This window comes from Malaclemys terrapin, chromosome 1, assembly GCF_027887155.1.
Source record: "Malaclemys terrapin pileata isolate rMalTer1 chromosome 1, rMalTer1.hap1, whole genome shotgun sequence".
NCBI classification, from domain to species: Eukaryota; Metazoa; Chordata; order Testudines; family Emydidae; genus Malaclemys; species Malaclemys terrapin.
The window spans coordinates 217,425,715-217,441,961 of NC_071505.1; the positions used below are offsets into that span (position 1 = coordinate 217,425,715).

The following is a 16,247-nucleotide window of genomic DNA, read 5'->3' on the forward strand; positions in this document are numbered from 1 at the left end:
AACATTTTAAAAACCTCAAAATCAAAAGAAAACCTTTCAATTAATGGAAAACAAACACTTTGGGGACATTTTGTTTCACCAAACAAATTTCACTCTGGCTCAACCCAAAACAAATTCATATTTTTTAAAAATGTTTCAGTTTAGCCTCTGAACTGAAAAATTGATTCTTTTCACAGCTCTACACACAAGTAGCACAGGAGGTCTGTGGCCACATCCTCTCATAAGCTCTAGTATCCAGGGGTACCAAGTATCCACAATTCCAGTGGAGGTTGATGGGAGCTATGGGTGTTCCATGTCTCTGCAAACTGGTCCCATATTGGCTATTGACTAATGCATTTTCTGTACATATACATGTGGGAATAAATATGAATAAAAACTAGGTTATTTTCAGATACACCACACAAAGACATGCGACACCAAAGTAACTGGCCATTTCAGTGCTGTGGTGATTAATACACAGATTATTTTAAAGGCTGGATCAGCCATAGTTCTGAGGATAGCATCCAAGCAGCACTGGAAGTTATACAACAGATAACTAGATAAAAAGATTGTGATTATTTCATCTCACCACCTTCCACATGACTTCTCATGAATGTAACAGTACTCCTACTTACTTACCAGGATGAAGAAATTCACATCCAGATTTTTTGTCCCTTTTACATTTTCAGATGTCAGCTGTAAGGTTTGAAATTGTCCAGACGCTCATGCTACATTGTGAGTAGAGCTCTCCCAGGATAAACGGATTAATGTTAAAAAGAGATTTATTTCAAACTTATTTTAAAATGTTTGTAACATGGTATTTACAAGATCTCCACACTGTGTTATTCAGACTCTCTCCTTGTCGAGATACAGCAGTTGGCTTCTCTTTATAGCTTAGCCACTGAGAAGCTGTATCAGTGCTCCATTAAACAGGGCAATATTATTGAGGTCTCCCTTTCCCTGGCCTGAGACATAGGAGTCATAGCTAAGCTTTCCATTGCTATTTATGTAGTGCTCATTACAACAGCATGCATGTCTGTGAGTCTGGAAAGCACTGGAACGTTTGCTTAGGTGTGAAGGTGGTGTGGGTAGGACTTTGGGGAGATGATTTTATCGGTTAAATAAGGTATTCGTGAGGCCTTTCTTGGGTTGTAATGTGTTTGAATATAGAGTGAAAGGTACAAGTGGGACCATCGTCAAATTAATGAAAATGCAACTTTGGTTTTTAGTCAAGCTTTCTGTCTCTCATTCTGCGCTGGATAGCCTTCACGATGGATACATTTCCCTAAGTGAAGAAGCTGACTGTTGCAGTCCTTGAAGAAAGTGGCTTTTGATTTGCAGATACGCTTGTTTCTTTTACAGTTCCTCATATGAATTTAAGACCTGAGTATGTCTTTCTTTTCTTATTACTTTGCCCTCATCTTTTTCCATTTGTGCAAAATTCCTGCATGAGATGCTGAATGGTCCAAAGTCCAAACAAATCAAAAGTGCAAAATCCCATCTGTAACAGGCCAGCAGTTTATTAGTCTTAAGCATCCCCACCCTGTTAGCAGATGTTGATCCTGCTGGGAAAGTGTTAGGTGGGTTCTGCTGACTTACTGGTGCAGATGGCTCTACAGAGAGTTAAGATGTAGGGTGTGGGCTGAGCAATCCTTGGGAAGGAAACCTAGGAGCTAGGGAGAAGGTGTTACTGATATTTGTGTCATCTGATTGTGGATTGTTTTGTCAGTAAAGCCCAATCTCAGGATAGGGCTGAGTTTGCACTTTATAGGTATACAGTATAGTCTGTGGGCCAGATCCTCATCTGATGTATATCAGCACTTTATTGAATTCAGTGGAGTTATGCCTAATTCATACTCGCTGAGGACCTGGCCTTGTCTTTGTAAATCAAGTTGGAAAGGCCTTTGCTCGCACCGTCTTCTTTTCCATTCCAGTGTTAACTATTTTAGGGAGTTTTAAGGTTCTGCACATGTCTCAAATTATTAGAGAGAAGATAGATGTTAGCTCTTTATGTCTTCTTCTGGAAATACAAAAGTTATAAGTATCTAAACATCCCAAAGTTGACCTGAGGAATTGTTTCTTGATGTCTGTGAGATTGTTCATAGCTCAGTGCAGGAAAACAGATTTTCCTCTTATTGTTGAAGGATAGCTTTGGAAAATCTGAGAGTTCAGTGTTATGGAAAAACATACAACTTGACACTAGTACAAATATGATTATTACCTTCTGGTATGGAAGCCGTTCTTACAGTTCAAAAATAATATTACAAATAGTTGTAAACCAAAGAGCCTGGGATCAGTTATGTAAACATAAGACTTTGTTTGATATTTGTTATTTGTGTCTTCCTGCAGAACCTCTTACTGCAGGCCATAGCTTTGTGTTTTGTCATTTGTAGTGTGTGCTTTTCGGTATTTGAACATTGTAAAACTTGTCAGATTCACCATGAAATAGCGTGAAACGTGATTTTGTTCACTTTAGGGTCATGTGTATGAGTCTATCTATGACTAGATAAATGTCTATCAGGGATGGTCTAGACAGTATTTGGTCCTGCCATGCGGACTGGGGACTGGACTTGATGACCTCTCGAGGTCCCTTCCAGTCCTAGAATCTATGAATCTATGAATCTATGACTCTCCCAAAGCATTGTAGATGGTAAGCTTTTTGAGGCATGGGTAGTGGTTTTATTAGCTGTGTGTACAGTGCCTCGCACAATGGGATCCCAGTCCATGACTAGGTACTGTCACAATACAAATAATAACAACAGTGGACATGACAGATATTTCCATATCCTCCTGGACTGAGCTTAAGGAAAGGGGAAGACAGTGAGTGAGAGATCCTTCAGCACCAAAATCCTCCAGCCTGACCAACCCTCCTGAGACTGAACTACCTGACCACAAGTAAGTCTGATCAGACCCCACCAGACTTATTTCCAAAGGTAGAGCCTTGGCAGAAGGAGTGTCTGACACCGAACTAGAAAGCACAGTGAGGATCAGAGCAGTGTGAGATGGAGTGGGCAGACAGGAGGTGGTTGCAGACCCAATTGAAGTGAAAGAAGGTAGAGATGGGCTGCCTGGCACAGACCAGGGTATGGACCAGCAGAAGAAGCCATGTCTGGAACGTGGAAAGAATGCAGAAGGGATCGGATCAGGGCAGTGAGAGGTGAGTGGGAGGTGCGCTCTGCACATTGCTTGAAGTCAGAGATAGCCGAGAAAATGCAGCTCCCATCATCTGCTGAAGCACAGGGGAGCTCCCCTCCTTTTCCATGCTTTTGGGACTTGATCCTATACTCACCGAAGTAAATCGCGAAGCTCCCATTGACTTTAATGGTGCAGGATCAGGCCCTTGATAAGCAGCACTCCTCAAACTGCTCCCCCTCTTCCTTGGCTGTGCGATGCTCACTGCCCTTGTGTTTCAATCAACTTTAAACCTTTGTCCCCAAAGGGAGGCTGTGGTGGAGGGAGGAAAAAACATTTGAAATGCTAACGCACCCATCTTCCGGGGAGCCTTTCCATGATTTTTCGTGTCTAAAACTGGCACAGCTGCACTGTTTTAAGATAAGGCTTTCCGGCCTCTGTGTGTTTGTGTGTAATATGTGTTGTCTGCTGTAGATTTGTAGCAATAAGCAGGCATGATCATGTCCTCTTCTACATGTTTTACAGCACCAGGCAACCATATGGTGCTTCACGTGTATTATTATTTGAAAGTATTAGAGTTTTCATGTTTTCACTGTACGGGGTCATTTTTAGAACAATTTCTTTGACGAGACGTGTATGTTCTTGGATGATTTCAGTATCAAACAATATCCATTGCCTCTCTGTCACAAGAAACAGTGCATAATACTGTAGAATCCTTTGTGTCTCAGAGTTCACAGGCTATGGATAATTAACAGGTTTGCTGCATTTTCACACTCTTTTAAAAAGTTTTTATTTTTGAATTCTCTTAAATTATGAAAAATCATGTATACACGATGTGATCTGACTGGAAATAGGAGAAACACAGTCTATTACAATATCCCTGCCAATAGAACTAAAATTTCCACATTACACTCTCTGAACTAAACTTTTCTGGCTCTTGTTCCACTTGACTCAGAGTGGGGGACCCAACTCAGAAAACCTCCCCAACCTCCAAAAAATCTAGGCTGCTGAATTTTTGGTAGGACTGTGAAATGGCTAGTTAAATATTACCTGAAGTCTGTCTTCCTCTCAATGCTATACAGCCTTATCCCTTCTTGTGACAGCCTTAAGAAGGCTAGTTCAATCTACCCTATGGTTTGAGGGATGATGGCCTTCAAGGTCCTGAACACTCTGTCTGTGATCCGGCAAAGTGATCTGGCAAAGTACTTAAGCACTAGCTTAAGGTGTGAGCAGTCCCAGTGAAGTCAAAACATGTCCTTAGCTCCCTTAAAGCTAAACACATGCTCTTTGAGCAGGGGGTTAGACTAGATGACCTCCTGAGGTCCCTTCTAACCCTGATATTCTATGATTCTAAGTGCTTTTCTGAATAGGGATAGACTTAAGCATGTGCTGAAAGATAGGCACATAATTAAGTGCTTTGCGGAATCAGGGCCCTAGTCTGGAGGGAGTCTTTTCAACTGGAAGGACAGTTGTGCTTGAGGTGGGGCCTTTGAGGATGACGGGCGATCTCTGTCAGTAAGTGAAGTGGAAATGGTTATGGAATACAAGATGCTAGAGGGCAAAGGCTTCGCATCACCCTGCCCCGCCCCCCGCATCATTCCCTCTCCATACTATTGAACAGGTACAAACTTTGAGCAGGCTAAGCAGTGCTCCTAAGGGAGCAATGGTTTATCTCAGCAGCTGTTGCCTTAGCAGTAAAGTACTCCAGGGCGCCCTAGATTAGGATGGGGATTACTGGGGAGAAGAAAATGACTATAAAATCTCCCCCCCCCCAAAGAATCTAATATATGAAAAGACCTGGAACTATTCCTTGTGCAGGTACACAGCTGGCTCATGTGCACTATAAAACTGAAGGGCTTGGCACAGTGAAGAGAGTTATACAGCTATAATCAAAGTGGTATGGCTTTTTAGCGTAGACGAGGCATAGATTCACAGTGATCATTCAGATGTGTTCATGCTTTTCTCTTTATTGTGTTCTTTGATCTTAGTGTTGTCAGACTTTTTTGCCTGAATAGTAATTTTTAGGTAATCCCTTAGTCAACTCTTTAACACCCGCCCCTGCCCCAAAGAACAAACAAAAAATTCCTCCTCAAACCACTGGCCTTCATGCAAAGTACAGAGCTATCTCTTTGAATTTGCATAATATCATAGTCTCATTTTACAAGTTCCCTTTAATTTAAATCTGGTTTAAAAGTCTCAGACACTGTTGATTGGGCCGGAATGTCTTATTGCAATAATAAAGGACATCATGGTACTGTTTGAGGGTGTTTGCCATTCTATTCCGTTCTACTGCACTTGAGCTACTTATTCGTTAACTGCTTCATTACTGGTCCTACACTCTTAGCGTCTGTGGGATCAAGCAGACAATTTGCAAATGGAAAAAAAATAGGCAAAATTCTTACAATTAATTATTTATTACAAATTATTTTCTCAGCTTTTCTTTCAGCTTTCCTAGATCAGCAGAACTAGAATGGCATTGCAGTTCAGTATTTGTGCTAATGATTCACATTTATATTACATTTTTGGGCTAGATTTCCAGAAGGGTTAAAAAGCACTTTTCAGGCTTCACTAAATGTAAACTACAGCAGAAATCACTTTACTCACCAGTGAAACACAGCAGTCTGTAAGATGAAACATGACCACAGGCCAAAGTACAGAGTAACGCTACATATAGGCTTAGGAAAGGAGTGAATAACTTTTTTCAAATGACCTAAGCAGGGAATTTTAGGTAGGTGGAAAGTAATTACCCCAAAACAAAGTTGGCCAGAACATCCGAGCTAACATCTATATTCTTGAAAATAAATAAATAAAAATAAAAATGCCATGGATGTTTTGATAATTAACAACATAAGTAGTCAGGCTGTTGGTTTTACATCTTGTCCAGAAGACTGCTCCTCATGCAGCATGGTGGCTCTAGGGTGACCAGACAGCAAGTGTGAAAAATCGGGACGGGGGTGGGGGGTAATAGGAGTCTATGTAAGAAAAAGCCCCAAATATCGGGACTGTCCCTATAAAATCGGGACATCTGGTCACCCTAGGTGGCTCCCTGACTGTATATGGAGCACTGGCTTAGTACTGATACAGCTCTTGGACTATTACCTGCTCAATCACCAATTTCATATATTGGGGTTTCCTTAATGTTCTTTTACTTATAAGAACTGAAGTTTTGCTTATGAGAATTGATGAGATAAGATCCCAGGGAGGGCAGCACTTCATCATGTGGCAAAAGATTATTACCACGAGCCCCATCACAGCACAATACACATGTCCGCACACACTCAGAGAAATACGGTACGCTTCCAATAACAATTAATATTCTAAAGCCACAGCTGTAAATTCACTTGTGAATAATACTCTCAGTGACTACAATAGTTTTGCTTGAGTAAGGTCTGCAGGATTTGGCCAATAATTAATACCGGAAAACAGGTAAGATTCTTGTGAACAGGCAGACTCTCCACCTGGCTCTCAGCTCTGTGCACACCCTGGGTTAATGTCCAAAACTCATCCCCCTTCCTGCGGTTAGCCTTTAACAAACCATGAACCTCAATCAAAGCTTTCTCCTGAGTTTGGCTTGTTCCTAGGATGTCTTCCTGCAGACTCTCCCTCCCCTTTCTCCCTGTCTATGGCCTTACCCCTGGTTCCCCAGTTCTTCAGAGACATGCAAACCCTTTATCTTCACATTGGTTACAGCTACTCGGAGTCATCTGTTCTGCTGAGTCAGCAGAAATAATGCTGTAGGCAGGGCACTAATCTCTACATCAGGCTGAGTCAGCAGAAAACCCCTGCATTTCTATGTAGAGTGCTGGAACATGATACCCTCTCACAAATGTGTGTATTTTATTAATACTGACGTCAGGCAACAAGGTGGATTGGGCCTTATAGGTACAGGTCTGTCTTGGGGGTGGAAGAGAGTCATAGCATTCCAGCAGGAGCTCCAGCAGGCTTTGTGACTCAGGCAAGCACAATGTTGCCTGGAGCTGCCTCACTGTAAGTAAAGTGCTGTTTTTTTAAAGTGTGGTTCTTGTATACTGCATTCTGTACACATTGCAAGTGCACTGCCCTTCTGATGTTCCTCTTTCGTTGTAGAGGGCATCTCTGTCAGCATTGGAACGGTCAGAACAGCTGATAAGGAATGCAGCCAGTCTGGAAGAGCTGCTTCGAATCACTCACGCCGAGGACTGGAAGCTGTGGAAATGCAGACTAAAACTCAAAAGCCTCTCCCATTTAGATTCCCGATCTGCATCCCATCGCTCCACCAGATTTGCTGCTGCTTTCTATGACATTGAGACACTGAGAGGTAAGTGTGCGGTTGTGCATGAGTCATCAACTTCATCTTCAGGATCACCGAGCGCATGTGTGACTAGGAGTTAAATAAACAGACATTCTTAGAATAGACCAACTTCAGAGGGGAAATGGTGAACGCGGAAAGAGACATCATATGAAGGAACGTGTTAGGCAACAGTCTCCCTGGTTTATGGTCAGAGCTGGTTTAGTGCTCTCTGTACACAAGCCAAAGAAAAGATATATGAAATATGGATTTGCCAGTCAACAAAACAAGAGAAGTAAACATGCAGGAATGGCTTGGAAAGGCTGGCTGAGGGGACTGCCAACAGCAAAATGCTAAGTCCTGGAATTTGCCTGCAGGCCGAGACAAATGAGCTTTACAGAAAGCACTGGAATTCCTACTTTTATGAGCTGTGTTCTGATATAAGGCACCTCATCAGCAGAGAGGTTGCCACCACTATGTATGGGTGGGAGCTACCTAGCAAGGAGGTACTGCCTTGATCTTCTTTAAGAGTCTGAGAAAATCTCTCTGGAGAGAGGAAGTAGGTGCTGAAACAACAGACTTAAAACCTGAATGAGCTGTAAGTTAGTCATAAATAATGTAGAACCCCACTTAGAATGAATTAAAATACGACTCCCTTCAAATGAGATAATCAAGATCTAATCTAAGTTCATTGAACTAAAACAAAGAGATAGTGATTGTTCCTTGATGAAGTGAATAGATATTATATGACAGACCCTTATTATACAAGCTGTGAAATAACAAGGTGTAAAAGATTTGTTCCTTTTATTGTACAGTCTTGAACTTGATATGATGTGACTACAGCCAGAATATTCACTTTCCTGTGTGGAAGACAGAACACAGTGATCCTATTCCCATATGACTTCTAGGATATTTGCAGTCCCTCTTTCACATCTTTGCTGACACTTCCACATCTTTTGTTTATTCATTTTAGCTAAACTAAGACTTGGCTGTGTTAGCTGGACCTTAATTTGCATCTCTGAGCTGGAGCACAAAGATACAGACAAAAATGCCCACACTAAATTAGCTTGCAAGTGATTGAATGGGATTTAGAGTCACAGAGTCAGAATTTAAGGCCAGAAGGGGCCACCAGATCATACAGTCTGACCTTCTGTATATCGCAGGCCACCAACCGCCACCCAGCACTCACAGACTAAACACAACAACTAGAATTAGACCGAAGTACTACAATCCTCAAGCAACTTAACTATTGTGTGCCACAGGCAGAGGACAGGAGGGACCAAATTGCACCAAAACCTGAGGCCTCTGCAATGGCAGGAAATTGATTTAGTGAGATACGCCTACATGATCCAAGCAAGCAACCAACACCGTATGCCGCAGAAGGTGGTGAACCCACCCACCCCCACACATGATCTCTGCCAATACGACCTGGTGGAAAATTCCTTCCTGACCCTGAGTATGACAGTGAGTCCAACTCTGAGCATGTGAGCAACTCTCATCAGCCAAGCACCAGAGAGAGAGAATTCTGAGCACCAATCCACCCCATCCTGTGTCCAATCTCCATCTGTAGCAATCTCTGATGCTTCAGAGGAAGGAGACCAAAAAAAGCAGAGTACAGTAGCAAAAAAATATCTTTTCCTGACCACTGCAGGTGACTGGCTGAAGTCCTGAAGCATGACATTCAGGAACATAAGACATAAACCAGAGACCCCCAGGACTACCAAGAGCAGTTGTGCACCACCAAAGGCAATCCCGTCATACAATTCCACTCAAATTTATCAAGCCCTGTCTTAAAACTAACTAGGTTGTTTGTTGCCCCCATAATTCCTATTGGAAAGCCATTCCAGAATCTCTCTCCTCTGATGGTTAGATACCTTCTAATTTCCAACTTGAATTTATTCATGGTCAGTATATACCCATTTGTTCTTGTGCCAACATTTTTCTTTAACTTAAATAGCTCTTCTCCCTTCTTGGTGTTTACTACCCTGACGTACTTAAGAAAAATGTTCCCACCACTTGCAGAATTTATTTTAAAGACAACAAAATCCTAGTGATCTGAGAACGCCTGGAGGGGATAGTTAAAGGACATGGAATTTATCTATGCACCTTTAAGAATTATGCACAGAAGCACTAGCAGTAATGATCCAGTCATTGTACTGAACTAATGTCCAGTGCCAGTTGCTAGATTTTTCTATAGAAAACTTGAAATCCACCTTTTAGGTTTCTCATTTAGTGAAAGAGCATCATTGCAGAAAATTGGTAATCCTCCATTTGAACACACAACGATACAACAGATGAGCCCAGCAAGTGGCACTGGTGCAATGTATGGCAATAGGCTTTTATCAACACCTAAAAGTAATATAACTGCTCAGCTAATAAGGTTAGAAGAACAGTCACCCTCTCAAAAGAGTAGCAAGTTTAAACAGATGAATCAATAGTCTACAGATGTCCTTTACTTGTGCCATCTGGAGGAGCTGTTAGCTTCCTTTTCCCTTTCCCGTTAAACATCTAACTCCAGATACAGAGCTGCCAAATATCCTCACCAGATCCAGGTGAGAAAATCATTTAAATTCAAATAATTGAAATTTGTGGTAGAAAAATCCTGTTAAGTTTTCTTCCCCATCTTCTAAGGCAAAGAATTATTCCAAGGCCGACTCTATTAATGTTCTAATGTGCCCTGAATCACCACAGAATCTGACTGAGCACCTATTAAAATCATACATATAAACTTATATTTCTCTTCCCCTCTCCCAGTCATCTCAGGGACTGATCTCTGTCTAAGGTGTATGTTTTGTTTTAATGTAGTGGTATTGTGTGAAGACTAGGCCAAAGACGTAGATACTCATCACCCTTTTGTTTGTCTCTCTTTACTCGTTCCCCATGAACTACCAGGGCAAATTCCAGGTTTTGGTCTTCATCTTCATCTTCCCTGAGCTCCATGAATATGTAACTCATGCATGGAAGAGATCAGAATGACCACAAACCTCAGTGCATGCAGAACAAAATGTAAAACCCACTTCTCTGACCTATTCTCCCTACAACAACACCTCAGTTTTTCAAAGTGATTAATAGTGGGAGAATATGTGTGCTTGAAGAGTATTTCTGTTATGCAAGTGACATCTTGAATGATGATGTGCACATAATTAAATTAGTTTGGAGAGCGCATTGTTTTCTACTTTAACAGGAAGCTTAAAGTCAGATTCTGATCTCGATACACTGGTATCAAATGGAGTAACTCTATCGACTCTAGTGCAGTTACTCCAGGTTTACACTGCTGTAATGAAAATCAGAATCCATGCCCCAAAGTCCTAATTGAACAATGGCAAATAAATGGATCCTAGGGCCAAGATGTTCAAAAGTGACTGGTGATTTTGGGTGTCCGATTTGAGAGATCTTGATGGAGCCTGATTTTAAGAAAGCGCTGAGCACCTCCCTCTGAAAATCAGGTTCCTTTAAAGTGACTCATGCTGGGTATCCAAAAATGGAGACACTCAAATTCACTGGTCATTTTTTAATGTTTTTGCTTATCAGTGAGATCCTGTCCCTATTGAAGTCAATGGGAGTTTTGCCATTAACTTCAGTGGGGCCAGGATTCCACCCCAGACCTGCTTCTTGTATCTTTTTCATTGAATGCAATTATTATTTTTTCAATACTGTTCATAATGATTGTGCTTTCTACAGTCATAGATGAGGAATGGCAAAAAACTCAGTGTGTGCCAAGGGAGACCTGCGTGGAAGTTGCCAAAGAGCTAGGTACAACCACCAACAAGTTCTTTAAGCCTCCCTGTGTGAATGTGTTCCGCTGTGGAGGTTGCTGCAATGAGGAGAGCCTGGGCTGTATGAACACAAGCACAACTTATGTTTCAAAAACGGTAACTGGAACAATTTGTCTTCCTTCTTGCCTGTCACTGGCTCTGAAACAAAGTGAGGGAAGAGGATGCTGGGCCTCTGAAAGCCAGTTATGGAGATACCTGAGGATACAGCTATTCTCTACAGTCATAATGATAAGCATACATTTGTATTGGTACAGAGTGAATAAGGCCTTCCGAATGATGATTTAGTGCCATTTTATAGTCACTTTACACAAGTATACATGACAAAACCCGGTGCACAGCTGTGGAGAATGAGGTCATGTGAATGGACTATGATTTCGTGTTGCGTTAATAAGTTTAATTCTTCTTTCTTCTATAGTTATTGAGACTTGGGATTTCCTGATGCTAGTGGTTCATGGAGACTCCCAGCACCACTGACCTAATGAATTCTGTAGGGAATTCTGATGTGTAGTGCCTCAGAGATAAGTTCTAAATTTTGAAAATTGTGACCAGTGACAAAAGAAAAGTGACTAGTGATTCTAGGTGTCTCATCATTTGGGTGTCCTGCTTCACATGTCTTAAAGGAGCTTGATTTTCCCAAGTGCTGTGCAGCTGCTCTTTGAAAATCAGGTGCCCTCAATACAAATGCCTTAGGTTTTCAGTGCCCAAAATCACAAATTGCTTCTGAAAATGTAGGCTTAAATCAATAGGCAGATACTGCTAAGTAGCAATAGGCAGCAAATAATCTGAATTTTGCAGGCAGCACTATTAATTTACAGTTGTTAAAACTTTATGTCTTTAAAGAAATACATTAAATTCTAGTTATGAAAAGTTTTTCCACTGGTACAAAATTCGTGGACAATTGTTTAGAGAGAAATTTAAAATATTCTTGGAACAAGCATTCTAAAACCAGTGGTCTTGACCCACCTCTGTGTTATTCCACTTGTGTATCCGTGTAATTCCACTGATTTCAGTGGAGTTGTGCTGAAATAAAACTGGAGTAATGCAATGGTGAATCAGACCCAATACCTTCTATGTAGATGTTTGTTAATCAGTTCCATTTGTCAGGAGGAGAGCGCTCTTATGAGCTGTTGTATGTATACCACAGATGTCTGACCATCTCAGAGGTCTGGGTCAGGCTAGAAACCATTTATTTATTCATGTAGTTATGCTTGGAGCAATAGTTCATAAGTTCGTTAAAAAACTAAAGTTTATTCAATTCTGCAGAGTGTAACATTCCTTTAACTTCCTTCAAAATAGTTATTTTCAAAAGCCTTTGGGTACATTCTGTTCCCAGATACAACCATGTAAATCCAGAATCATTCTACTAAAGTCAATGAAGTTACTCAGACTTACATCAGTATTACTGAGAACAGAATTTTCCCCTGAGCGCTTTATTTCTTTACTGAAAAATTGTAGGCTTCATGGTGAAAAATCCACTGGAAGTTGAGACAGAGAAGATAAATGAGTCTCTATATAAATTTTTGAGGTTACATTTCTAATGTATGTGAAACAAGTTCCAGTCATCTACATGTTTTTCAGCTCCATTCATGAAACATACTGTTGATTGCTCAGTAAAAGATATTTACAATATATTATTTTTTTAGCCCGGGGTCGACTATGCTGACCAATTCCTAGCTCAGTGGGCATTGCTTAATTTTTCCTTTTGGTTAATGTAGGCCAGACCTGTGGTGGCTACCAGCAGAAAAGGGGATGGGGGAGGAATGGCAGTGGGTAGGAAGCTGGCATTTAAAAGATTTTAAGAAATAATGATAGCTGTATAATGGAAACTGAACAGCATATTTCATTCTTCTAGCTCTTTGAGATTTCAGTTCCTTTGACAAGTGTCCCAGAGCCAGTGCCAGTCAAAATTGCCAACCACACAGGTTGTAGATGCTTATCAACTGCTCAGCATCATCAATATGCCATCATACGAAGATCTGTCCAATACCCAGAGGAGGATGGGTAAGGCTCTCTGTCTTTACAAAATATTACAGCGTATATGGCATTAACAAGGAAGCTCTTTTGTTTTAAGTCATTCACTACTGGTTTTCTTCCATCTTTTGCTTTCCCACTAGTTTCCAAATACCCTGGGTATTCTTCAAACTTATAGAGCCAAACTCAAACCTGCGGTAAACAGGTTTAGTCTGCACATATTTGGCAGCCAGGTTGAGGCCACAATTCAGCAAGTACCTAACTAGAAGCATTTGGGTAATCCCATCGCAGTTAATATACCGACTCGTATTCTTAAAGTTAGGCACGTTCCTAACTTGTGCATCATTGAATTGGGACATCAGTGCAGACTGCCACAGTGTTCCTATCTAGGGTAATATGACACAGTGCTTAATTTGTAATGAAAGAGGTGCCGGGGCTCAAGCAATTTTTTTACTTTCATAACATGGCAAGTCCAGAGGCACCTGGGCTATGAACTGAGGTGCCGAGGCTCAGCCCTAGCAAGCCCTGCCATAAATTAAACACTGCTGTTGCCATTAATTCACATAATCCAGTTGACAGGTCTGGCAGTAAATAATTGTCTTCAGCAAACTAGCTAACTAGTCTTTTTCCGTAGCTACATTAATTCTTGTGAAGTTTTTTAAAATACCTGACCATGTTGTTTTTCCTTCTAGTTGCCCCTTTACCAACAAACTTTGTCACAGTGGCTTGATATGGGACAGCAACAAATGTGAATGTGTGGTAGATAAAGAACATCCTGGCAGAAGGGAAGGTAAAAGCAGTATCATTGGCTGACATTTCTGCAGCTACCATCTCTATCAGAAGCGGGTTGATAAGGTTCTCTCCTTTTTCTCACTGAGCTTTCTCTTTGATTCTAATTCAATAGACTGTATTGCCTTATTATAGAATACTCTAGTTGTAAACACGCACACAAATGGTGTTACCTCATCTCATTTTCTTCTGAGCATTTCTGCCTTTTCATATTAGCAATGGGAATAAGGAATAGCAATATAGTAGAAGGAATTAATGTAGCTGGCAGTCACTCTACATTTTTATTGTACACAGATAACTTGGTCATTTGTTTAGGGGGCTTTCAACTCAGTATCCCACATCTATTCACCTGTATTCAAGAAATGTTCATGTTTTTCTGGTTTAAAATAAATTGGCAAAGATATTACCACTCAAATTCGGGGCTACGTTCTACTCTCATACATAGTGCACACATGAAAACCTTACTGAAATCAGTAGGGTTTTATGAATAAAAATGTGCCGAGTGTGGACTTCTGCCCCCAGTGATTCTAGAGTTTGATCCTGCAAACCATTCCTCACATGATTGATTCTTATAGGCTACACTCGGCATAAATTGTACTTGAGAGGAAATGTACTTCAGAGACACCCCTCTGAGGCATAATGCTTCCTGTGCTCCCCTCATGTGTGGGGGAAGGAGGGAATGTTTCACTTGAGCCTTTTACAGGGCTCTTTGCTCTCTTTCCCCTTGTGCCCAGCTAGTTCCCTGGCTGGCAAGTTGGCACTCAGGGTTGAGCTGTGACTCCCTCCCTCTCTCCTCAGTCCTCACCCACTGCGTGGAGAGAGTTATGCATGCAGGCAAGACTAGGGCACACTCTATATGATGCCAATGGAGCTACTTGTGAGAGTAAGGCTCTCTGTTAGGCTACTGGATACAAACTGAACAGAATAACGTTAGTAGAAATGATATGTAGAAGTGACTTCCAAGAAAGCATCCAGCTTGGTATAAAAGCATAAGGTCATTATCAGTTGTTGCCTCCTTCCTCTTTTCTTGGTGGAGAAGAGTTGAATCCATCAAAGAAATCAACTGAAAACTTTCCTTGAGGGGAAATAAACAAACTGCTATAAATCGAAAGAATCTTTAACATATTGAGTGGTATTAAAATCTCCCTAAATACCATACAATATTTATATTCAGATGGGCAATAATGGGAATCTAATATACCTGGACTACATGGACACAGAAGAAAATCTTGCCTTTCTAGATGATCTTACATTCAACAAATTAAAGAATACAAACCAGTAATAGGAATGCAAAGGCAATTTGGCAAGCATTTGCATTCCTAGGTTAGTGACCTAAAATAAAACTGTATAGCTCCATAAACTCTTTCTGTCTAGTATGCTCTCTTAGCATTAATAGACAAGAAACCAATTTTATTGGGGGACAGGTTTGTCATCCTGGATCAGATCATTAGTCCATCAATTATGGTATCCTGGCTTTATCAGTGCTAAGTAATTTATACTTTATAGGAAGACCAAAGTGTGGGGGTTAGGGGGACACCAGGCAAACTCATATTGCACCTAACAGCTAGCCATTTGTGCTATGGGCTAACAACCAGATACATCGAGTGACTTATAATAACAACTGTATTATACTTTTTACTGATGTAAGCCAAACTTTTGCAATAATGAACAATCATTTGCTGCAGTTTGACAGTATCTTAGACAAATTCATTTTAAATAAGATCTTGAGGCTAAAGCAAAGAGAGAATTGAACAATCTACACCAATTAATATATGCCAAGGCTCATCACCCAAGGAGGGGGGTGGGAAACATTTCACCAGAACCTATGCAGATTTTTGTATCTTTAAATTATATTTGCTTTTTATGTTGGTTGGCTGTTAATTTCTGGTATTAAGTTAACAACAATGGAGGCTTCCCTCAAATAGTGAGTACGGTATATCCTTTCTGGCCATTGAGGTGAGAGCTCCGACCAGAGGTCATAGTCATAGGTTAAATTTCACATTACATAGGTTAAATCCAAGTCCTGTTTATAAAATTACAGGAAATTACCATTCCAATGACACATTGTATGCTATGACCTTTAACCAGGGTGTGCTGCCAACACTTTACTAACACTTTACTCTCATAAAAATGTTCACCTTTTGCCATGATAAATCTCATGGTATGCCAGGGTGTGCATGTTTGCAGAGAAGGGGTGAGGTGTTGAGGAGCGCAGTCATTTATTTTCTGCTTTTATCATTGAAACAAAATGTTTTCTCACTGCCCTAACCATGTTAACCAAGAAGGGACTGTGTGCTGCTTAGCAATCAGAGTTAGACTAGGCTGTATCTTGC

General features: G+C 40.9%; 1 protein-coding gene across 1 annotated transcript in view; it reads left to right on the forward strand.

Moving 5' to 3' along the window:
* The window catches only part of VEGFD (vascular endothelial growth factor D), a 34,416-nt gene that overhangs the window by 15,335 nt on the left and 2,834 nt on the right, over positions 1–16,247 (forward strand). The window contains exons 2-5 of the mRNA XM_054007251.1: positions 7,198–7,408; positions 11,060–11,250; positions 13,007–13,155; positions 13,818–13,915. Coding sequence (XP_053863226.1) covers positions 7,198–7,408; positions 11,060–11,250; positions 13,007–13,155; positions 13,818–13,915 — 649 coding nt within the window. The remainder of the gene's footprint in view (positions 1–7,197; positions 7,409–11,059; positions 11,251–13,006; positions 13,156–13,817; positions 13,916–16,247) is intronic.